At 38.7% G+C, this 25,742-nt stretch overlaps 1 protein-coding gene across 2 annotated transcripts in view; it reads right to left on the bottom strand.

Moving 5' to 3' along the window:
- LOC122625590 (transmembrane protein 65) overlaps positions 1-9,018 on the bottom strand; it is a 32,654-nt gene extending 23,636 nt beyond the window's left edge. For both annotated transcript variants that reach the window (XM_043805677.1, XM_043805678.1), the window contains exons 1-2: positions 8,888-9,018; positions 8,438-8,820 (exon numbers count right to left, since the gene is read on the bottom strand). In XM_043805677.1, coding sequence (XP_043661612.1) covers positions 8,438-8,717 — 280 coding nt within the window. In that variant the 5' untranslated portion in view covers positions 8,718-8,820; positions 8,888-9,018. The remainder of the gene's footprint in view (positions 1-8,437; positions 8,821-8,887) is intronic.
- Positions 9,019-25,742: the final 16,724 nt, after the last annotated feature.

Raw genomic sequence — 25,742 nt, 5'->3', positions numbered from 1 at the left:
CAAGAATATATATACTTTATATGGTCGGAAACGCTTCCTACTGCCTGTTACATACTTTTCAACGAATCTAGTATACCCTTTTACTCTACAAGTAACGGGTATAATTATTGAAATGGTTCAAAATCACGAGTATAAAATAGAAATTGAAAAGGTTCGTAAAGGATCCAAGGTTGGCCCAAGTCTTTAGCGATTAAACCGATAGCGATTAAAGCGATACTCATTCATGAGGACACGGGCACTTGGTTCAAGTTTTCGTTGTTGCGAGTTGGGGTTGGGGGGCGACTAAATAACGGTCCTATATCATACGATGCAAAGTTTCCCTTGCTGATGACGAAACGCTCCCAATTCCCAATTTGTGCAGAGCTACGTCCGGCATCTGCACCATTTCATGTCGACACTCGAGAACTTGTGAGCAAAGGCCTCCGTACAAGTCATACGTTGCATTATTTGTTTGTTTTGCGTCCAGATCTAAGTAAACAATTTTTTTATTGGCTTTCCGCGACCGTTCATTGCGACAACGCGACGAACTTCGTCGGAGAGAGTCGCCATTTCCAGGCTGTTCGCGAGCGGATCGAGGAGCAGGCGGACGTAATTTGCGAATTCGCATCAAAAAGCGGATGTGAATTTGCGTTCACACCCCCTCGGGCTCCGCACATGAGCCAACTATGGGAGGCAGGTGTCAAAACTGCAAAGCATCTACTCCTACGAGCGGTGGGAAGTGCGCTCCTCAACGCGGAAGAGCCGGGGGTTAGTCCTCGTCGTCATAAACTCTCGGCCTCTCTCTGCCCTCATCCAGGAACAAAGCGACAGGTGCACTTCCGGACACCTGCTGACAGGCGGGCTCCTCATCGCAGCCAAAGCTCTCCAGACCCCGGACCAGGCGGGTCTCAGTTACATGCGACGATGGCGGTTTGTCTCGTCAGTTAGGTCCCGGGAACATGCCCTGGGCCTTCAAGTTCGGGGCAAGTGGCACCACCAGCAGGAAAACGTCGAGGAGGGACAACTCGTCGTCGTGGCGCCTCAACAGTGGTTGCTGGAAAGATCGCACGCAGGGGAGGACGGCAGAGTCGTTGATGTTAGAATGAGCGACGGAGCAGTTTTTTGAAGGGGCGATCCAAAAGCTAGAGCCGCTGCCAGATTGTTGAAGCCGTGGAGGCGATCAACGAGGCCGGTGTTGGCTGAATCTATATGTTTTGTAGTTGTTTATTGTTTTTTGTTCTGGCGGCGATGGTCCCGGGAACATGCCCTGGGCCTTCAAGTTCGGGATAAGTGGCACCACTAACAACTAAGTTAGTTTAGGGCAAGTCGGGAGCATAATAAAACTCTTTGTCGCTCTTTGCGAATTCGCTCCGCGTTCGCCAACCTGCGTTAGGCAAGGCTCTAAGAACGGTCGTGTAAAAATAGAAGTTATGTTGAAAATTTAAATCGTCAAGCGCACACGCACTCTTGTTTTCGCCTCTCTTCGGTCGCAAATAAATTAATTATTCTTGCCACTAAATTCTCGGTAATTTTTTTAATTAACTAAGAATTTTGTATTTTATAAGTTTGGACACGCTTTTTTCTACTTGTTTTATACTTGTCAAAGATACTAGAAAACCGTTTTGTTCTATGTGCGTAACCCGTGGGCACTTTAAACATTGAACAGTCAAAACTTGCAAGTTTTATTATGAATATGTCTAATTTTTTTTCGGATTATTGGCACCATTATATTTTATTTATTTGGTTATTGATCTTAAAGTAAGGCGAATTTAAAAATGTAATGACTAATGTAATGTATTGACCCCGGACTTTGTTTTTTCGGTTTTAACATTTTGAAAACGAATGGAAAAATAATAGAAAGAAATAGAAATAAACAATAATTGCGGTTGTACTTCATCTTTCTTATTTACTGATGTTTATAAATTGCCCTGCAATAGAAAAATACAAATTATGCGAATATTAATATAAAGGAGCCCTTTGTATGACGTTCCTTTCGAACAAGTAATTCCTGACATCCACCAACCGAACTCACATTCTTTAAAAATTTAATTTTTTCTCGAAAATATATTTAGTTAATGATGGACCGGATAGCTTGGTCATTTTGTTTGTTAATATTGTGAAATGGAAAGGCGTTTGGAAAATCTGGTGGTAACTAGATTCACTAAAATCTATATGCTTCTTATTTTTCGCTCGGTCTTTATGTGGACATGAATATTGCTCCAGACCAAGAACTAACTTAACATTATTAAGGACCTTCAATATATATAAAATACTTTTCAATGTATGTCATTGCATATGTCATGTCTATGAATAACGGGTAGTCAACCAAAAACCTATAATTTGTCAAATCAAATACCAGAGCTATGCTTTGGAACTGCAAATGAAAATGTAAAGAGTGCGTTTTTGTATAAGTATAAATCAACACAATCACTTTTTATACCCGTTACTCGTAGAGTAAAAGGGTATACTAGATTCGTTGAAAAGTATGTAACAGGCAGAAGGAAGCGATTCCGACCATATAAAGTATATATATTCTTGATCAGGATCAATAGCCGAGTCGATCTGACCATGTCCGTCGGTCCGTCCGTCTGTCTGTCCGTCTGTCTGTCCGTCCCTATGAACGTCGAGATCTCAGAAACTATTAAAGCTAGAAAGTTGAGAATAAGCATACAGACTCCGGAGATATAGACGCAGCGGAAGTTTGTCGATTCATGTTGCCACGCCCCCTCTAACGCCCACAAACCGCCCAAAACTGCCACGCCCACACTTTTGCAAAATGTTTTAATATTTTTTCATTTTTGTATTAGTCTTGTAAATTTTTATCGATTTGCTAAAACACTTTTTGCCACGCCCACTCTAACGCCCACAAACCGTCAAAAACTGTCAGTGATGAAGACTCTTTTTCACACTTTCACTAGCTGAGTAACGGGTATCAGATAGTCGGGGAACTCGACTATAGCGTTCTCTCTTGTTTTAAATCGTTTTTTAGTCACACTTTTGTATAAAACCCAATTAGCAAATTTTTGATTTAAAATGGTATTTCAAAGTTTTAAAGCAATATTTTATGGAAAGGATAATTGAGGACTTTAATCCGTTCTTTGTATTTTATTATTAGCTTTACTATGCTAGGCATCTACATAGATAGATTAGGATGTGTCTTTTAAAAGTGCCTATCGTATTTTCTTATGAAATGTGTTATTTATTTTATGTTCAAAATCCAGTTTGGAGTAAAAGCAGCCATTCAGTTTATTGTTGGTTTAGGTTTTGTGATGTTCAGATGTAGTTCCTGGTTAAGGTTCTTGATATCTAGCCAATGAATAATTCGGAAGTTAAGTAGTTCGTGGTAAAAAGCCCTATTTTAAATCTAACAGACAGATACCTGTTACTCAGCTAAGAGCGAACCAGTAATTTCAAAATTTTTCAAATATAGATAAATATTTTAAAAATATTTGAAAAAATACACTTTTAGGCAGTTTGTGGGCGTTAAAAGGGGTCAAAATGTTTTGCTATACCGATAGATAGCTAAGATAGATTTGCTATCATAAGACTTTGAAGACTCACACACAAAGCAGCCAGAATCTGAAGAAGAAAAAGGGGTACAACTACCTCGTCAGACCGAATGCAACAAAGAAATGCCAGTCTCGTGAAAAGGACACTAGAAATATCGTGTTCAAAGGGAGACTAACGAATTCCTGTCCAGGTCGAACAGAAGATTTGGAGTTCAGAAAGGACATTCCTGAAGGACAATCCTGAACGAAATTATGGGATTCAAGAATCCTGGACTGGGTGATACGGTGAATGCAAAAGCACACCTATTGAAGGAAAACCTGCTTTTCGAACCGGTGAACAGTTCTAAGATGGTCGGCAAAGAGTGCAAAGCCTCCGACAACACAACAGGATGTAAGAAATAGACCGCAAGGAAAAGATCTTTGGCTTGCTGCACAACTTTAATTTCAAAACTATTGTGTTGGTGTTTGTGGCGATATTGAAACTAGTGAAGACCTACAAGCGATCAGTGCAGAGGAGTTGTGACCATCGCCATGTGTTGGAAATGATCGTATGTACATCCCACATCCACAAAAAATTAATATCGAGGAAGCAGAAATAAAAAAGACGCTTTGCATACATAAGCAGTGCAACGAAAATATAACATCAAATTAAACTAAAAAATTTACAACCGAGAATAAACAGCGGGAAATACAAACAAAATAAAATAGTAGATTATTCATTTTCTCAAATGCCAGCTAAAATGAAGAAACAATCATAAAATCCAAAACAAGTGCGGTGACCAAGTACTTGGAGAATCAAATATACTATTATCGTTGAAAAGTATAACTCGTAGAAGGAAGCGTTTCAAGGTAAAATATCCCAATTCCGTGGCAAAAAAAAAATGTTTACAGCCCCGACTTTACCAGTAAAAACCACTTTTTGTATAAAACAAATCAAAATTTAAGGTTCCCCTATTTTTGTAACCATTACTCTTATAGTAAAAAGAAAATAGATACACGTTCATTTGGCTTAGAGATAGATATTGGCAAGTCAAATAAAAAACCAAGCTAGAACGCTATAATCGATTATCTGATACCCATTACTACGCTAGTGGACGTGCGAAGGATAAATTTTAACACTGGCAGTCTTTGGCGGTTTGTGGGCGTTAGAGTGGGCGTGGCAAAAAGTTTTTTTGCAAATCGAGAGAAATTTACAAGACTAACAAAAATGTAAAAAAGTATCAAAACATTTCTTAAAAGTGTGGGAGAGTCAGTTTTGAGCAATTTGTGGGTGTTAGGGTGGGCGTGGCAAAAAGTGTTAATCGATAAAAATTTGCAAGACTTATACAAAAAACAAGAGAGAACGCTATAGTCGAGTTCCCCGACTATCTGATACCCGTTACTCAGCTAGTGAAAGTGCGAAGGAGTCTTCAGCACTGACAGTTTTTGGCGGTTTGTGGGCGCTAGAGTGGGCGTGGCAAAAAGTTTTATGGCAAATCAATAGAAATTTAGAAGACTAATACAAAAATGAAAAAATATCAAAACATTTTTCAAAAAAGTGTGGGCGTAGCAGCTTTGGACGTTTTGTGGGCGTTAGAGTGGGCGTGGCAAAAAGTTTTTTGGCAAATCGAGAGAAATTTACAAGACTAACAAAAATGTAAAAAAGTATCAAAACATTTCTTAAAAGTGTGGGAGAGTCAGTTTTGAGCAATTTGTGGGTGTTAGGGTGGGCGTGGCAAAAAGTGTTAATCGATAAAAATTTGCAAGACTTATACAAAAAACAAGAGAGAACGCTATAGTCGAGTTCCCCGACTATCTGATACCCGTTACTCAGCTAGTGAAAGTGCGAAGGAGTCTTCAGCACTGACAGTTTTTGGCGGTTTGTGGGCGTTAGAGTGGGCGTGGCAAAAAGTTTTTTGGCAAATCGATAGAAATTTACAAGACTAATACAAAAATGAAAAAATATCGAAACATTTTTCAAGTGTGGGCGTGGCAGTTTTGCGCGGTTTGTGGGCGTTAGAGTGGGCGTGGCAACATGAATCGACAAACTTGCGCTGCGTCTATGTCTCAGTATGCTTAATCTCAACTTTCTACCTTTTGTAGATCCTGAGATCTCGACGTTCATACGGACAGACAGACGGACATGGCCAGATCGACTCGGCTATTGATCCTGAACAAGAATATATATACTTTATATGGTCGGAAACGCTTCCTTCTGCCTGTTACATACTTTTCAACGAATCTAGTATACCCTTTTACTCTACTCTGTTACGAGTAACGGGTATAATTAAAAAATAGCATTGCATTTTTCAAAAGTGGGGTCGTGTCAGGTTTGGACGGTTTGTGTGGGTTATAGTGGGCGTGGCAGCATAGGTCAAGAAACTTGCGCTGTGTCTATGTCTCTGGAGTCTACATGTTGAACTTTCTAGCTTTTATAGTTCCTGAGATCTCGACGTTTATACGGACAAACAGACGGACGGACCAAAGACATAAGAATAACAAGATGCGTAACGGCCATACATTGGTTTTGCACTACGCAGCCACTTTTTTGGTGACGACCAAAATTGCTCTCTTTTCGCTCGCCTAAAATTGAGAGAGTAAAAATCTAAAAATATAATTGTCTTGCTTGTGTGAGTAAAAACTTTAAAGGAGATAGTGTGTATGTGTGCGTGCTTTTGCGAGAAGATGATTTTCGGGCCGAAATCAATTTTGATCTAAGAAACAAATTTGATTAATGTTTTGGTCAATTTCGAATCAAAACTTATATGGTTTGAAAGAAGTTTTTTTAATATTCGTTTGATAAAATCGCTTTTTTAAAAACAACAAAATAAAATATAAGAAAATAATTTAACTGAATCTTATTTGCATTTTAAATACTGAAAATGGATAATTTTCATACTAGTAATTTGACTAAATAACTATAGTAAATAATTAAAATGTATACAAAGTAAATTATTATAACTACTGTAATTTAAAACAATTAATTTCCAAAAAAAGGAATTACATTTCAAAAATAAATATTTCATACAAATAATTCATATTAAAAAATTAATATACATATATAAAATAAATAAAAACATAGAATCTGTTTATTGCAAAATTGATTTCTTGAAGCACGAAGTACGGACATAAGCACGGAAAAATCAATGTCTTCTTATATTTTGTACACGTCGCACGCTGAATACTCTAATGACAATTATTCTAATATAAAGTCATATTTTATTTATGTACATAGATTGTGCTATTATTATGTCTGTGTTGAATTTGAATAATTGTTATGTTACGGCAATGCAAGACTAGAGTTTTTAAGTGGTGTCAATTTATAATAAATAATATAGATTTAATGTCTAAGAACTTCTAAGATGAAGGGCATATTTTGTCATTTTAACAATGCATGTGCATGCGTGTGCACCAATACAGTGGTCAGCTGTGACTGTATGCGTACAAGAGAGCTGCTGGCTCTAGAGCTCTCCGCTCTCTGGCTTTTCGAGAGAGCCTGGAGCCAGCGCAAGAGCCAGCATCAAAAAATCATGTGCAAAAAAATCGTATGGCGTTACGCATCTTGTTATTCTAATGTCTTTGGATGGACGGTCATGGCCGGATCGACTCGGCTATTGATCCTGATCAAGAATATATATACTTCATACGGTCGGAAACGCTTCGTTCTGCCTGTTACATACTTTTCAAGGAATCTAGTAGTATACCCTTTTACTCTACGAGTTCCGGCTATAAATAAAAAATAAATTTTAACAATTTTACAATTGTGGGCGGGACAGTTTGATTTGTGGGTGTTAAAGTTGGCGTGTCCGGTAGTATCCACATGTCTAATCTTAACACTCTATTCTTTATGTTTCGGAGACCACAGCGTTCATACGGACAGATAGCCAGGGCAAGATCACCTCAGCTGGCGATCCTGGTTAAGAATAACGACTGCCATACCCATGCCGAAGTCAGACGCACTTTTACTGCAAATATTACTAAGATAATTAATGCAACATAATATTTCTAAAGATTAATGAAAATGTTTTCGTTTTTGGGGTGTACCAAAAGATATTCAATGGATATATGGATATCTCTGTGAGAATAGATCGCAGTGAGTAACACAAAAACTTACATTTACATTTAATATCAATCCGGATATATATTAGCTACCTTTGCCTTTTCGTTGACAAGGTAAAAATAAAAGTTGACCTCAATAAAATCAGCAAACACCTTTAGGATAAATATGGGTGCCGCAGACACCGCCCCCCAAGAGCTCGCAAAAGAACCAAACCACGAGCTTTGGCTTTATGTTGGAGATGCATTATGCGAGAAAACGTGTGACGTCGTCAATGTTTTAATTTTCAAGGCTGATCGAAGCCGTCAAGGACGGAGTTATTTGTCCCTTTCCTAGCACACTCAATGAAATGAAAATGTTTTTTATTTAACTAAGAAAATGGAATATCTAGAAAATGTTATTTCTCTCGGGAGCAATACAGCTTTAAATTTAAAAATAAAATCTTTAAACTCGTTTTACTTTTTTTTTTATTTTTAGGGATCGTTTCTTATTTGTTGTATTTACACAACAATTTGTTTAAAAGAAGGGCATAGGATATTTATCTATTTATAGTTGTTTTTCCGCTATTACATTTCTCATAGGAAGCTGTTAAAAAGCAACAAAAAGTTTTTGGATTTTAAAACGTTTTGTTGCAGGCATACATTCAAACCGAAATTAAATTAAAATCCCCAAATTTTGTTTTGAAATATCGTTTGAATGTTAACAAATGCGTCATTCTATGCGTTTTTTTTATGCGTTTAGTTAGGAAGATCGTATTATGATAAGACCTATTAAAATACTGTACGCATATATATCTTTATTCATGATATAGCTTAAATTTTGTTTCATTTTTGGATTTGCAAATAGTTAGTACATACAATAATACCCCACCTTTATCAAGTAAAATAAAAAGTGTATTTTGAGAAAAACTTACTCTCGTACAACTTTTTTTCCTTGTCGGCGTCTAGCCTGCCAAGAGCTGAGCGCAGGTTGCTGCGTTCCTCATCGTCAAGGTTGCATAGTAGCTCCATCGCCCGATCCATGGACAGATGTGTGCTAAACTTTGAGTAGTTTCGGCATTTAAATGGGCTAGATGTAGAAGTCGGTGGAATTATCAGTTTCGTCCTCAAGAGCTCTCTGCCACAGGGCCACGACTGCTTTATAATGTATTGTCGCGTTAAACAGCTAACAGCGGCTTGAAATGTATTTTGCATTATTGGCTTTCTTTTGGTTTTCAATACTTTCTTATAAGAATGCAATCCCAAATTAAATAATCTGAGCAGAATACGCCAAAGATGACCGATTTATATCTGAGTCCTATTGAAAATAAGTCATATGTACATACATATACTATTTCGCATGTTAAAGTACACACAAAACTCACTGTTCTACATTCGAGTATAATTTAACATGTTATTCAAACGTGTCTGTTTGACTGTAAAGCTTTCATTCAATCAGTGAATTATTTTTTTGTTTTGTTTAGCATATTGAGGAAAGATTTCTTACTGCATTTATCCATTCCCACTATAAATAGCGAACGGTTACATTGATCACATTCTAAAATAATTAGGGTATTCCATAAATTGTTTAGTCTCAATTTCAGAATTTTGTGTAAGTACCTGTATATTGTACCTATATATTATTTTTTCCTTTTTTAAAACAGCACTGAAGCTGTTATTTCTTGTCCACTGTTATTTAATTTATATTACACTTTTCCATATAATGAGGGCACATGTATTTTAATTAATATGGGGTACCATTATACTGGAACGACATCTCTAAATATTCATAATGTGTAAAAAAGTAATCATGGTTTTTAAAGCTAGAGGCATACCATTTTTCTTTTTTTTTTATTTGGGTATTAATAGTTGGCTGACTATTTGTAATATTATTTTAAAACATATGTTGATTATTGTAAACGATATTTTAATATTACTCTTAAAGCCAAACTTACGTTTTTTTGCTATCGATATCCAAACAAAAATAGAAAAAGCGTTGATGTTAAATTAACTAACTTTATGCGTTGTATCAGCATTTCTTTGTTCACAAAAAAAAAGAGAGAGGGCTATAGTCAAGTTCCCCGACTATCTGATACCCGTTACTCAGCACTGACCGTTTTTGGCGGTTTATGGGCGTGACAAAAAGATTTTTGAAACATCGATAGAAATTCACAACACAAACAAAAAAAGGAAAAATAATTAAAACATTTTTTAAAAGTGTGGGCGTCGCAGTTGTGGACGGTTTGGAAAAATAATTAAAACATTTTTTAAAAGTGTGGGCGTCGAAGTTGTGGGCGGTTTGTGGGCGTTAGAGAGGGCGTGGCATCATAAATCGACAAACTTGCGCTGCGACCATGTCACCGGATGCAGAATCTGAACTTTGTAGCTTTTTCAGTTCCTGAGTTCTCGACGTTCATACGGACGGACAGATCGACTCGGCTATTGATCCTGATTAAGAATATATATACTTCATATGGTCGGAAAAGCTTCCTTCTGCCTGTTACATACTTTTCAACGAATCTAGTATACCCTTATACTCTACGAATAACGAGTATAAACAGCAATGACAAATAAATCAAGCTATTATTTTATGTCACCAAAATTGGCAAGATAAATTATATAAAACCACAGGTTCAAAACATTTTTCAAAAGGTGGGCGTGACTTCGGATTGTAGAAGTTAGAGTGGGAGAAGGAAAGATAACGATACAAATTGGTTGGTCTAAAATTGTTTTTTTTTGTTAAATGCGTAACATATACTAAAAGTTTGTCCCAAGAATCTGCATGCCTTTTCCCAAATTTTTAGCTTTTATAATTTCCGAGATATCGATATCAGAAACTGAGAGACGGACAAATATGCCGACATGACCACATCGACTTGGCTAGTGCTCTATTACTTGGTATATTTTTTAACGAATCTGATACCAAATACCAATACCACCAGCCGTATATGTCATCGTTCCTCGTTCATTGCTGTTTGAAAGGCGCTATATTGACACACAAATAAAGTTGGCAATATGTCGATCCCTCGATGTTTGTTTACAAACCTTCAATGTTTTTTTAAATTAACAATATCAACTTTTATGACCAACTTTACGACCAAGGCTTTAACTATTCGATTTATTAGTAAAAATATTGAAAAGAATGTATATATTATTATTATACCCGTTACTCGTAGAGTAAAAGGGTATACTAGATTCGTTGAAAACAGGCAGAAGGAAGCGTTTCCGACCATATAAAGTATATATATTCTTGTTCAGGATCAATAGCCGAGTAGATCTGGCCATGTCCGTCCGTCTGTCTGTCCGTCCGTATGACCGTCGAGATCTTAGGAACTACAGAAGCTAGAAAGTTCATATTAAGCATACTGACTCCATAGACAGACGCAGGGCAAGTTTGTCGATTCATGTTGCCGCGCTCACTGTAACGCCCACAAACCGGGCGTTGTAAATTGTAAATTTCTATGAATTTGCCAAAAAACTTTTTGCCACGCCCACTCTAACGCCCACAAACCGCCAAAAACTTTCAGAGTTGAAGAGCCTCGTTCGCACCTCCACTAGCTGAGTAACGGGTATCAGATAGTCGGGGAACACGACTATATGCGACTATGTACAGAGCAGTTTGTTTACAAATGTTGTGTCTAACGCCTACAAAACCGACAAAAATTTTTGTATTATTCTTGTAAACATCTATCGATTTCTAATCTAACGCCCACAAACCGCCCAAAACAGCCATGCCCACAATTTGAAAATTTGTTCATTCTATTATTGTTTTTCCCAATTTCTATAGACATACCACTACTAAGTAACGGTAATCTTAGAGTCGGGAAACTCCTGTTTTTATGTTCGTTACCCGTAAAGTAAAGGGGTATACTAGATTTATTTAAAGTAAGTAACAGGTACAAGGAAGCATATCATTGCCACGCCCACTTTAATGGCCACAAATGCTACCGTTACAATAAAGGTCATTCCTGTTGTAAAAAATAATATGGTCAAATGAAAGTCAAAACGTTTGCAGATACGCTTCCAGTGCCGTCGATACAAAAGTGTTTATAACCAATTTACAAATACGTTTGGTAGTTCTCCTATTTGTCCTTACTCTTTAAAAATTTTTATAAAGTCTCGTGTACTAATTAAAAATTACGAATTATATGTATATGAACATTTAATCTTTCATGATCACAACCGGTAACGAGAACCTTATCCCCCAGAACCATATGTTCTGGTGATTTTGGCCGGATAGTATGGTGGCGAAAGTGTTTAAAGCTAAAATTTAGAATATGAAAAATAGCCCATGGGTATCAAAATTAATTGATGCGGGCAGAACAATGCACCTTTCTCAGCTCAAAGAAGCTGGGTCCGCAAAAATCGAATTTTTGAAATTTGAAAGGTGGAATCGTTTGCCCATGTTTGCCCACCAATTAGTTTTTTTTGCCCACGTCCAGTTTTCAAGATATGAAATTTCAAAAATTTTCGAACTTCAAAAAGTTGACTTTTTTTTTTAATCGCAATAACTTCGTTTGCCCACGTTTGCCCACCCTTTAGAATTTTGAAAAAAATTTTAGTTTAGAAAATATAAGCACTTAAAAAATTTTAGTTTAGAAAATATAAGCACTTAAGGAATTAAGCATTTTTCATACCTCAAAACTAAATATTTAAAAAAAAAATCGTTTGCTCATCCTTTAAAAATGCTTTTAATCGTTTGCCCACCTTTTAAAAATTGTTTTTTTCGTTTGCCCACCCTTAAAAAAAAAAATATTTTCGTTTGGCCACCTCTTAAAACTAAATATTTTTAAACAAAATCGTTTGACCATCCTTTAAAAATGCTTTTAATCGTTTGCCCACCCTTTAAAAATTGTTTATTTCGTTTTCCCACCCCTTAAAACTAAATATTTTTAAAAAAAATCGTTTGCCCATCCTTTAAAAATGCTTTTTATCGTTTGCCCACCCTTTAAAAACGAAAATATTTTTTTTTAAGGGTGGGCAAACAAAAAAAACAATTTTTAAAGGGTGGGCGAACGATTAAAAGCATTTTTAAAGGATGGGCAAACGATTTTTTTTGAAACTATTTAGTTTCAAGGGGTGGGAAAACGAAAAATACAAAACAATCGTTTGCCCATCCTTTAAAAATGCTTTTTATCGTTTGCCCATCCTTTAAAAATGCTTTTTATCGTTTGGCCACCCTTTAAAAACGAAAATATTTTTTTTTAAGGGTGGGCAAACGAAAAAAACAATTTTTAAAGGGTGGGCAAACGATAAAAAGCATTTTTAAAGGATGGGCAAACGATTTTTTTTTGAAAATATTTAGTTTTAAGAGGTGGGCAAACGAAAATATTTTTTTTTTTAAGGGTGGGCAAACGAAAAAAACAATTTTTAAAAGGTGGGCAAACGATTAAAAGCATTTTTAAAGGATGGGCAAACGATTTTTTTTTTAAATATTTAGTTTTGAGGTATGAAAAATGCTTAATTCCTTAAGTGCTTATATTTTCTAAACTAAAATTTTTTTCAAAATTCTAAAGGGTGGACAAACGTGGGCATACAAAGTAATTGCGATTAAAAAAAAAATGTCAACTTTTTAAAGTTCGAAAATTTTCGAAATTTCATATCTTGAAAACTGGACGTGGGCAAAAACACTAATTGGTGGGCAAACGATGGGCAAACGATTCCACCTTTCAAATTTCAAAAATTCGATTTTTGCGGACCCAGCTTCTTTGAGCTACCTTTCTCCCCGTCTTTCTTTTACTCAAAATTCTCTCCCCTTTAAAATGGTATCCTGATAACATTTCCTTTGTATCCTATATCATTGAGTTTACAGAGACTTTGTTAAAAGAGAGACCCTCAGGAATTTTGAAGGGTACCCAAGTATTAATTGTGGCTGAGTCCACTCCTGTACTCAGAGGAGGAACTTCTGATGGATTTCGTAACATAGAATTTATATGCGTAAAGTTGTCATTATCCGAAAGCTTTATTTATGTAATTTTCACGTACATTTCGTCTTATATGAATTCTTAGATTGTCCGCTATCCAAACCGCTTAAAATAAGCTGTCTGATAAGTGTCAATTGGTAGTTCTACATACATTTACTTTTCCATATTGCACAACATGACTTCATAGACGGCTTGCTTTATATATCGTTGTCGCAAGTTAATTATTTTTAAAATTCATTTTTTCGGTTACTATGTTATGTAACAACTCCTGAAAGTGTTTTTATCCCATTCAACATGAACATCCATATTATCTTTATTTTGGAGTGACAATCGACACAGTTACCGTAATAAGAGCAAAAATCAGAGAAGAACCAAACGAATACATTGTTTTCGCAAGCCAATCTTTCTGAGGCTAAAAAATTTTATACGGCTTTAATTGGTCCGAGTAGTGTTGTAATATTATTGGGGATACCAAAACTATTTTGATACTGCAATTAAATACAACACTGGGTACTTATAATGCGGTCAGCCTCACTATAACTATTTCTATTTTAATTCCGGTAACAGTTATCGCAGAACCTCCAACTCCTGCGGCAGGTATTCACCTCTGTAATCCGGTGCCACTTTTTGATCACGATCAATAGCGGTCGATCTAGCCATGTCCGTCTGTCCATCCGTCTGTCCGTCCGTCTGTTCATCAGTTTGTCTGATTTGAGATTAAGCATACAGTTTCCAGAGTGAGAGTGTTGATATTTTGGGCTGAGTAATAGCTTTATTTAAGGATTAAGTGTTGTGAGATGTTTTACACGTTGTCGGCGATAGAGATGAAAGAGAACCATACATAGGGATTACAATTATGAGATGAAAATATATATACGATATGTGACGTGCCGATTAATGTGCTGTCAATTGTATTTCCAATACTTCCCCTCAATTGGTAAGCTGTTGATCGGCTGGACGTATACTCAAAGATGTCTTACAGGTGTTGTGCTTTGATGCTCCAATTTCTTTCGTCAATGTTGCTGCTGGCATCTCGGTCGTTGGGATGTAGTTTACGGATATAGTTCCCTATTCAACCAGCTCTCGGATGAAATGGTGGCGGATGTCAACATGCTTGGTCCGTTTGTAGAATACGGGGTTGCGAGCAAGTTGGCCAGCTCCTTGATTGTCGTAATGAATGGCAGTCGTCTTCAGTTGCCCCAAAATTTCTTAGAGAAAGCTTCTAAGATGAACCGCTTCTTTTGAGGAGTAAGACAGAGCCATGGGCTCTGCCTCTGTGCTTGACAAGGCAACCGTCCGTTGCTTTCGACTCTCCCAGGATATTGCTGCACTTGCAAACTTGAAAGCAAAACCTGTGAAAGATCTGCGATCGTGAATGTTGGCGGCCCAGTCAGCATCTGCGTAGCCTTCTAGGTCTTGACCACTTCGTTTATAATGCAATCAGTGGTTTTGAGTTCCTTTTAAATAGCGTAATACCCTTTTTGCAGCGATCCAGTGTTGTTTCCCAAAATTGGTATTATATTGGCTTGGTGCGCTCACTGCAAATGCAATATCAGGGCGCGTTGAGACTGACAACCACATTAAGGCTTCTATCGAACTGTGATATGGCACACTGGAGATTTCTTCCTTTTCTAGCTCGTGTTGATTGGCGTATTTACAGGCTGGCCGTTTTCCATGTTGAAACGCTTCAGGATGTCTGCTATATACTTTGATTGGGCCATGGTGAACTCTGTCTTGTCTTCGCTTTGTTTAAATTCTATGCCCAAACAATAAGATAGCTTGCCCAAATCCTTCATCTGGAACTTGTTCGACAATTCATGCTTCAACTGTGATAGCATTTGGGTGTCATTGGTCGCTATTATTAGATCTTCTACGTAAAGCGATACTATTAGGATTCCATTTTATTCACGTTGCAAGTACACGCATTGGTCGGCCGCAAGTGGCTTAGGCCATACAGAGCCTTTCTTAACTTGCACACTTTCTTGGAGCCATATATCTTCTTCTCTTTTGCTGTCAATATTTCTTGGAATTCAGGTGGTACGCTGATGTAGAGCTCTTTTTCGATATCTCCATTTAATTAGGCGCTGTTGAATCGAATTGATGCACATCCAGTCCGAGTTCCGTAGCTAAAGCTATTAGAATTCTTATTGAGCTCCTTCTGGACACTGAAGAGAAGGCCTCGTCGTAATCAATGCCTTCGCGTTGCGTAAATCCTTTTGCGACCAGCCGAGCTTTTCGGCAATTTATCCTTCCGTCGGGTAAATATTTTTAATCGTTGCACCCACTTCGTTTCGACGATCGACAACCTCCCAAGTATTGTTCTTTTTTAATGACTTGTACTCGTTTATCGAAGCCTCTTTCCATTCGATGGCGTTCGTACCATTAAGAGCTTCGCTTGCAGTTAGCTCTTTTGACTCCATTGCGAGTGAGGTGGCTTCATATAATATATCGATTTGGTCTGCAATTATTTGATTGTAAATTAGTTTGGGCCTTCCTGGTTTACCTGTTAATAACTTCTTTGGCCTTCCGCGACCACGTTTCATCTGTACTTCCGGTTCTGTGTGCGTATCATTTGGTACAGAGTCCTTTGGCTCGGGATCATATGGTCGATTGCCTTCATTGTCATTTTCTGTTTGATCGCCTGATACTGGTTCAAGGTCGATTAAAAATTCCAAACAGATTTTTGAAAACGACGTCTCTGCTTTTAATTAAAGTTTTAGTTTCCACATCATACAGCCTATAAGCTTTGGCATCGCTGCAGTATCCAAGGAAAACACATTTCTTGGATTTCGTGCTGAACTTACTCTTTGAACGTTTGTCCAGCGAGTATGCAATTTGACCAAATTTTTGCATATGCCTTACGATTGGGATGCGATTGTGCCATAGTTTGAAAGGCGTTTCTCCGCATAGACTTCTTGAAGGACATCTGTTTCTTATGTAGTTCGCGGTATTTACTGCTTCCGCCCAGTAGCTCGCAGGAAGTGCAGCCTGCAACATCATACGATTTTTACGTTCGGCTGTACCGTTTTGTTGAGTGCTTTATTCTTTGAGCTGCAAGGTAATTTTTGAACTCATTATTGATACATATATTATGTGCCGTTATCTGACCTGATTGTTTTTAGCTTTTTGTGTATCATTATTGATACATATATTATGTGCCGTTATCTGACCTGATTGTTTTTAGCTTTTTTCCAGTTCGCCGTTCTACGTAGTTCTTGAATTCTTTAAATTTCTGGAATACTTCGGATGTACTTTTAATGGTATAGAGCTCGCACCATTTCGAGTAGTCAACTATAAACGTCCAAAAGTAACGGCTGCCTCCGTGGCTGTTGACACGCATGGGCCCGCATACGTCGCTGTGGATTCCCCTTGATGCATATTTCGCTAATTGGAAGACTCTCTTTTAGGTTTACCTTAGCTCCTTGAACTTTGCCTTTTCCGATCAGTTCTTTCAGATCAGGCTCATTTAAATGGTCGAAACTCTTATGCCATTCTTTGATGCTGTTTCGCTTACATACAGCGAACGGGCTACTTTCTTCTGTATCTTTGATCTGGTATAAGTCCAATTTCCGGGGAGCGGTAAAAACTATTTCTCCTGAATTTTGAACCTTCTGCAGGCTTTATGATCTCGAACATATTCTGCTGTGAGCACATATGTGACGTTGCGCCAGAATCTAAACACCAGTTACTGCAATCACTGTTTGTATAATTAGCTATGTTGATGTACATGCTATCGCTCAGGTTCTTCATTGGCTTTGATCTGCACTCAGCTGCACGGTGACCGACTTTTCCGCAGCTGTAACATTTAAACTTAAACTTTTGATTGGTGCTTAGCTGTTTCGGTTTGCTGGGATTATACTTCTTATGCACCATTAATGCTCTAGGCGTTGCCTCGCTTGGATTTCTGTTTCTTGCCTCGTCCTAGTCTAATAACTTTATTTTAAGTGACTCCGTTGAGATTAAGTTTTCTTGAGTTTCAATAGCGTTTCGAAACTTTTCGTATTCTTCTGGGATACTGTATAGTAACAAGATGGTTAACAGATCATCAATATTCATGAGATGAACTTCGTGTATTTTGTCTACTAAATCGGAAAACTTATCTATGTGACTTCTCATGTCTCCGCCTGCATTCATTTTCAGTAGAATCAGGGATTCCAACAGTGCGGCTTTACGGGCTGGCCCTGTAGACTGGTATGTGCTATTCTGCCTTTTCCATATATCGTTTACTGTTTCGCAGTTTTTAGTATGCCTTAGTTCCGATGTCGACATGGCCAAAATGAGATCGGACTTAGCCTTTGCATCATCGCATAACCACTTTGCGAAGTTTTCTTCGGGTTTTAAAAGAGTCCCGTTGACATATTTCCACGAATCATTTTTTATCAACAACGCCTGCATTTGTATTTTTTAGGTGTCGAAATTATCTTTGCCCAGGGGCTCTATGCATATACTAGCAATACTCATTTTGCTTCTTAACTTTGCGTTTAGTTATGCTACACAAGCAACCATTTTACGAAGCTACACAAGCAACGAACACGTTTTCTCTGTCGTCAATCAGACGACTTCTCTTGGTCTCCAGAAGTCTCAGACTCGTACATGCATGTGTGTGTCGGCAATTTCACCACATATTGAAATTAGCCATTTAAACTCACTAGTTGTTTACTATCCTTGTTCTAACTATTTTCTGGCGCAGTGGAAGCGTGCTGGGCCCATAACATGTTGTTATTTTGGGCTGAGTAATAGCTTTATTTAAGGATTAAGTGTTGTGAGATGTTTTACACGTTGTCGGCGATATAGATGAAAGAGAGCCATACATAGGGATTACAATTATGCGATGACAATATAGGCGATATATATTAAGGTATACGATATGTGACGTGCCGATTAATGTGCTGCCAATTGTATTTCCAATACAGAGCCGCAGCGCATGTTTGTTGACCCATGTAGCCACTTTACCGCCCACACAACTGCAACGCCCACACTTTTGAGAAATGTTTTGATATTTTTCAAATTTCAAAATATCAAGGCTAATTTCTATCAATTTGCCAAAAAAAAAACTTATCAAACAACTTTGAATAAATAAACGTGAATTGGATTAGGAATTATCCAAAGATACAAATTATGGAAAATTCGAATTCCAAGATGGATTAATTTAATCAGTTTTTCAGTAACACCGATTCGCGGATTGGTTGACGCTTCCAAATACTCATATGCTATGTCAAAGTAGGACAAAATGTTAATATAAAAGCTAGCAAAAGTAGAGTCAATCCTATTGTTTATTGGGAAGACAATGATTATAATGATTATAATTAATAAGAACGCACAAGTAGGTTATATTAAATTATATAATTTATAGGCATACAAAGCTTAGCTTAGGTGGTACACCTATGCGCCAAGACTAGGCGCTGTAGATCTGGACAGAGTGGACGGGAGTTAAGGATGGGAGAAATCTCATACGTAAGAGTTCTTAATACTTTGATGGCTACGATGGAATCATCGACGACTCTGTAGAAGTGAAATCTAGCCGCGGGGCATGTGGAGGGAAGTACTAGGCGTTGTAGATCTGGACAGAGTGGACGGGAGTTAAGGATGGGAGAAATCTCATACGTAAGAGTTCTTAATACTTTGATGGCTACGATGGAATCACCGACGACTCTGTAGAAGTGAAATTTAGCCGCGGGGCATGCGGAGGGAAGAACAAGCGATTCGATTAGCTAAGCATGCGAAAGCTATCTATACCGTGTGCAGTTTGCTCAAAAATGGAACTCGTAGACAAGCGGACTGCCTCGAATGCTGATGGATCTTCCTAGCGCTACGACGAAAGAATTCCTCGTGAGATCCAGACAACTTCCAAATGAGCTTCCTTGTGGAAAAGCAAACAATACATATAGATATATGATAGAATGGCCCTCAATACTCCACTCCTGTAGTCTGAAATGCTGGATTAGACTGCACTTGAACAGTCGCAACGCCTGCGGCCCTGCATGTAAATATTTCTTATTATAATAAATAATGATTGCCTTTGTGGCTGGATGATCCTTAGGTAAAAGTTCGAATGCCCCATATCGTAGTCCACGCTTGCGTTCTAAAGCCTCCCACCGACTCGAAGTAACCCGTCGGGACCGAGTACAGACCTAAGCGAAACCAGCTTACTTTTCTGTGGAAACGATTTGCCCTAGCTAAGAAATCCATACTCTTTCGCTAAGAGAACCTGGATGCAGTGCTGGAGTACAGTTCCTGAGTTGATCTCCCCCACTGAAAAACGGCCTTTTATTGGCATAGATTTGGCCATGTAATTTGAAATGAAACGATGAATGTATGCAAATAGGCGCTTCAACTTTTCGAAAGTTAAGGAATTAAGAGCTCGATGAAATATCAATGCAAACGGTTCCAATTAGAGCCGAAGAACGGCGCTCTTGCAAATCCTGTAATGCATGCAACAGGGACGGCCAGTTTGACGAGGTTTGCGAATGGAAGGGAGGCCCGTTTGTCCAAAGTGAATGCTCCAGCAATTCTCTCGGGGTACATCCTCGCGACACCACGTCTGCCGGGATTAAGTTTCTCGGAACGTGATGCCATGTCATGTATTTTGTTATCTCCTGAACTCCCTCGGAGGTTGCCGAACCCACGCCAACACAACAGACGAGTCTGACCAGCAATGAAAGTCTATGGATTCCTTGACGTTTACGATTAGCTCAGCCAATAAAATTGCTGCGGAAAGTTTTACTCTTGGAATTGTTAAGGCCTTTAGTGGAGCTTCATTTGACTTTTCAAATAGCAGATGGACTTTCGGTTCTCCATTAGTCTTCGATCGCAAGTATAAAGAAGCTCCATAAGCTGATATGTTAGCATCGCAGAATCCATGCAACTCAACGGAAGCCCTGGGCTTCATTACGAATCGTAGAAATTTCAAATTCTATACAACCGATAACTGTGAGGTCAACTCCCCACATGACGAAAGAATTAGCTCTGGCAATGTGCTATCCCACACCACATTGGCACTTCATAGAGATTGCAGAAAGATCTTAGATTTTGTTACAATTGGGGTTATTAAACCAATTGGATCCGATCAATCGTGAAATTTAATTTCTTGTCGCAGTCCGACTCTCCTGCCAGGGCTGCTGATTCATTGGAACACCATTTACGGATTGGAAAGTGGCCTCGCGACAGAAGTTTCTTCCCCTGACGACGAATTTCTATCTCTTTAACTGAGTACCCTCCCGAGATGAAATCATTCTAATAGAAATCTGTACGAACAATTTTTGCTCCAACAGGAAAAGATTCCTCCTCATCATAAGAGAGCTTATGCATGGCTCTGATAGCCAAGAAGGCAACTGGCTTTATTCGATAAGTCACAGTGTTTAATTTAAAACACTTAACTCATCCGTGGTGTTCTCTCGCCAAACGATACACTGCAAAAAGTCTTCCGGGTACGAAACACGCACGCTACATCTTGCAGATATCTTCACAACTTTAAAAAATCGAAAGCGAAGCGGAATATCAAAGATTTTTTGGCTTAATTGTTGGCCCTGCAAGAAGTAAGTCGTTCAGAGAGCTAGCAGAAGTGATCTCCTGCTTATGTACGCAATAGTGGGCCAAAAACAATTGTGGTACCGATAGTTCCTTTGTTACGAGAGACATGTGTCCTAGATCGATACACTCCCGTAAAAATGCTGAGTACTGAGCTTTCCGTGCTTGTTTTCTGACACCTATATATTTAAATCCTGAAGTAGACAAGAGGCGAACAGAGTATTGACCATTCTCAAGTCGAGTGCAATTTTCAGTAAAACGTTGCTCGCATCGAAAGTCATTTCCCAATATTGCGGTTAGTGTGGCGTCATCAGAATGATGAGCAGGATCGTTGATGATGGTTGCTGAAACCGATTTATGATTTGGCATATTTGACATCCCTGTAGATCTTATCCAACCAAGTTTGGTGTTTTGAAGAGTTCGCAACGTCCTGTCCAAATGAATTTGTCCCATACAAAATATTTTGAAAAACAGACAAACGCTAATTAAAAGGTCAATTCGTTGTAATTGATTAAAATAGGGATCAGCGAGCTACATGTTTTGTGGTATCCTCCTAATGGGGCTCGAATCCGTGATACTGTGAGTCACAAAAGCATCGGATGAAGCACGATAGCTTGTATCCCCTGAGTGCGCAAGAATATGGATTGCATTAGCTGCGAGGCGGAATCTAAAATTGCTCGGCAAGGCATAAATGCTCCAATTCTTTCGTAGATAATAGCAGTTGGAAGGAACAATCGATCGGCATAATATTGGTGATTTTTGGTGGAGGGCTTGATATCTGATGATAAGGTCCGATGATGAATTAGAGCAGAATACTAATGTTGATGAAGTAGATGGCAATGGTGTCAAGTTTGGATCGCATGGAGGTGATGAAAATTATGTGCATTGGTCATAATTCATGTGCAATAATGACCATATCTGCAGTTAGTCAACTTGCATTGCTGCAAGCTATGCGCTTTGCGCAAACAGTTAAGGGAAAGGTGCAACATCTTTGCTTTTTTATATCGAAGATTGGGGTTCAAATTTAAACATCGAGAACACTTAGGCAAATAATTATTCTTCGCATCGCTAAATAAATATATTTGTTGATAGTAGGAGAATTGCCCGCAGATGCGAATTCATACAATCACTGAGCTCCCGAAGACCCTTTGATGATCCCTTCTCGACACATTTTCAGCCAAATATTTACTAAATGTGTGCCTGAAAATTTAAAACATTGTTATCAAATCGATTAATCACCAATCGATTAATCACCTTTTTATATTTAGAATTCGAGGGTTCGATCGAGCGTGTCACGCCGCCTAAACTCGACCGTAGATATTGTAATTTTTCAATATCACTTAGCTCATAATCATTTCCGATGACCGTGGTGAAAGTTGCAGTAAAATCCGGCCAATCAGAATAGGATCCATGATAACGCGCAATTTCAAGATTTGGCAAGCGAGGCTTTCTAGTTCAAAACGAAAGATCCGCATTGTTAGTAATGTCAATAGATGTTAAATTGACAGCGGTTGATGACAGCAGTTGCGACTTGCGATTAGCAGTTAATCCTAGGTAAAGTTGCCTTCAAATCCATGAAAACTGCCGAATATTTAAACCGATGCTCACTTGAGATGATTAATTTCACTCGCGCCAGTAAAGCAGCTTCATTAAACATTGTAACTGCAACAGCGTTTAAATAAACATCGAGTTTATTTGCCGCGAAATAGATTGGGCTTTAACTCGTTAGAAGTCCATTCACTGGGAGATTCATTTTGAGTCAGAACCGAATTTTTTGTATAGGACATTTTTCAATTCGAGAAAAAGTAATACAAAATAAAATAAAATGTCCGAACGCGACAGAGGCATGAAACACCCTTTACTTTTACGGCAAAATAGTAGAGGTTACAAGCGTCGGCGAGATGCAATGGAACCGTTAACTTTTTTGTTGTTGTTGTTCTTGCCGTCAAATTTCCCGAGTTATGGGTACGATGGAATCTGCGTTGGTAAGAAATGTAGAAGTTGGTCTTTTCCAGATAGGTCTCCCAATGTCTTAAGGGTTTGGCAGCTGCCGCTGCCAGGTTGTCCCAGGTTGATCTTTAGAAACGGGGTATCGTTTCCTAATTTTTGGACTTTTAAGTCTTGGTCTGCGATGAACGCGAATATGTAAAATCGATAGGGATTTGCTTTTTTATAATCTTGTTATACCCGTTTTTCGTAGAGTAAAAAGTAACTAAATTCGTTGAAAAGTATGAACGGGCAGATGGAAGCGTTTTCGACCATCGACCGTATATATATTCTTAATCAGAATCTGTAACGGCCTGCAGCGGCAGTTTACAAGAACCGCCAATATAGATCGATAATAGTATGAGGAACCAGTAAAGGCGTAGCCATCTAATATTGTTACCGGTGTAGAAATATGGAAAGAGATATATAGATATCAATAGAGGTATTGATAGTCAGAAATTAGTGTTGTTAATCGTGGCTCCTGTCATTGTTTAATTTGCCACGAAGTTCCGCCGGCCATTTGCCGATATCGGCCTATTCATTTCTTGGCGAGTTGGAATCCAAACGTGTGCATCTCCGAAAGCCCGAAGCTGAAGTCAACAACGCCTCGTGGTCTGGTGTGGAGTCACCAGTTGCTCTGCCTCTGCAGCAGGGTATTTGAAGGAAGCGATAGCGAATAACTTGGTGAGGATTCTGCCGTTCGTAGTCAAAGCCAAAAGTTGTTGAGGGAGGCATCTCTGCAACGATCGTCGCCAGCAGCAGTGTTGTCCGATCGACTGCGTGAGGATCATAGTCAAAGCCAAAAGTAACAAAATTGAAGTAACATTCTGAAGTGAGTTTAATGTTGAAACTTTTTGCAAGTTGCTAAAGTGAGGCATTTCTGCCAGTATCCTCTACATTGTGCCACTGGAGCGTGGTTGCGGCTGTGCAAGGCAGCGGATTTATTGTTTTGGGGAGAAATCATGTCGATGGCTGGGGTCTTCTCGCTACCAGCCATCAGGAAGCAACCCATGCCTCCGCCATAGAGCCGCGTGTGCGCCTATGTTTTTCGACCAGGAGATTCCTGTCAGCCTCATTTTCGTTCGCTAGTCTCCTGTAGACCAGGAAATTCGTTCAGCCGTTGGATGCTTTTATCAAGTAAAAATACAGTATTTTTCTTCGATTCGAACACTTCCGATAATGTAATGAGTTAAGTGCCCGGGAGCCTTTAAGCCTAAACAGAAAAGGATTTTTTCCGTGTCGGCCAGCAGAGCTGTTTCTATTTATTAGAACATGATAAATTCGGTCGCCAGGGCAACAACAAATGGACGTGAAACCTGTCCTTATTTGAATTCCTATATATATATCACTGCCTTAAAATTGATTAAAGTTTCATTCTAATTACTATCATTTAAGTTATTTTTTCAAAGTAATACCTTTAAATGCGTAGGTCAAGGCAAGAGCTTCCCATACATGGCTAATAAGAAAGTTGTTAGGGAAATTCCTGAGAAAATGGCTCCCGTGATCTCTTTTTTCTTTCAGATTAAACCATCGGAAGATCGATCTTCGTCGTTGGATAAGAAATTGAACAGTGAGTTGTTGAAACTAAATTAAGAATTTTCCGACGAATTTTTTTCTCTTAAAGATAACTTGCCTCGACTAACGTAACGATAAATTATGAAAATACTCTGATTAGAGTTAAACGATTTTAAGATTAGTAGATTTTATAAATTAAAAGAGTCTATGTTTTTTGAAACCGACTAAAGTCGATAGCATGAACAAAAGGAATCGTAGTAAATTATAATGGAGCAAGTGCCCATTAAGAATTTAAGTGCTAACTAATGGAATTGAATTTCCAGACGAACACCGGAATTCGGCAAGGATGCCCGCTGTCACCACTCCTCTTCAACATCGCAGTCGACGAGTTAATGAGCGAAGTATGCTCTTCCAAGCGCGGAATTACGTGGAACCTCAACAGACACCTTGAGGACTTGGACTACGCAGACGACATCTGTCTCATATCGCACAGACTCGGCGACATACAGAGGAAAAGTGACGACCTCGTCAGGATAGCCAGCAGCGTAGGGCTCGAGATAAACATAGCGAAAACAAAAGCTAAGCGCTTCAACCACTCCAGCCAAGGAAACATCAACATAAATGGGAGCCCAATCGAGTTCATTACCACTTTCCCATACCTTGGCACCATCATATCCAACAGTGGTGGGGTGGATGATGATGTCTCCAGTCGTCTTGGCAAAGCCCGCTCAGTATTTGGGAGACTATACCGCATATGGAGAGACCGACAAATCAGCCGACGAACAACGCTCAGGATCTGCAATGCGTGTGTGAAATCCATACTGCTATACGGAAGTGAGACATGACTCGCCACGAAGAAAATAACGCAGAAGCTAAAGGCTTTCAGCAACAAATGCCTGAGAGTCATATGTGGGATATTCTGGCGAAACAGAATAGCCAACACAGAACTGTGGCGCGTTACAGACGGGTCCCCGATTCACATACAAATAAGGAAGAAAAAATGAATGTGGATAGGGCACGCTCGCAGAAGAAACCCGAGTAACATTGTGAGGATGGCACTAGACTGGAACCCCCAAGGAAGCAGGAGAGTAGGAAGGCCAAGAGCAACCTAGAGAAGAACCGCTCACCAAGAACTAGCCCAAAACAGACAGCTCAAAATAGAGTTAGATGAAAAGCTCTCGTAGAAGCCCTAAGTTCCCGAGAGGAATAGAAGGAATACAAAAAAAAAAAAAAAAAAAAAAATGAATTGCTTAAAGTCGAAATTCCTATAAGAAAATACCGATAATTC

Source organism: Drosophila teissieri, unplaced genomic scaffold (genome assembly GCF_016746235.2).
Source record: "Drosophila teissieri strain GT53w unplaced genomic scaffold, Prin_Dtei_1.1 Segkk13_quiver_pilon_scaf, whole genome shotgun sequence".
NCBI classification, from domain to species: Eukaryota; Metazoa; Arthropoda; class Insecta; order Diptera; family Drosophilidae; genus Drosophila; species Drosophila teissieri.
This window is presented reverse-complemented; position numbering and strand designations above follow the sequence as displayed.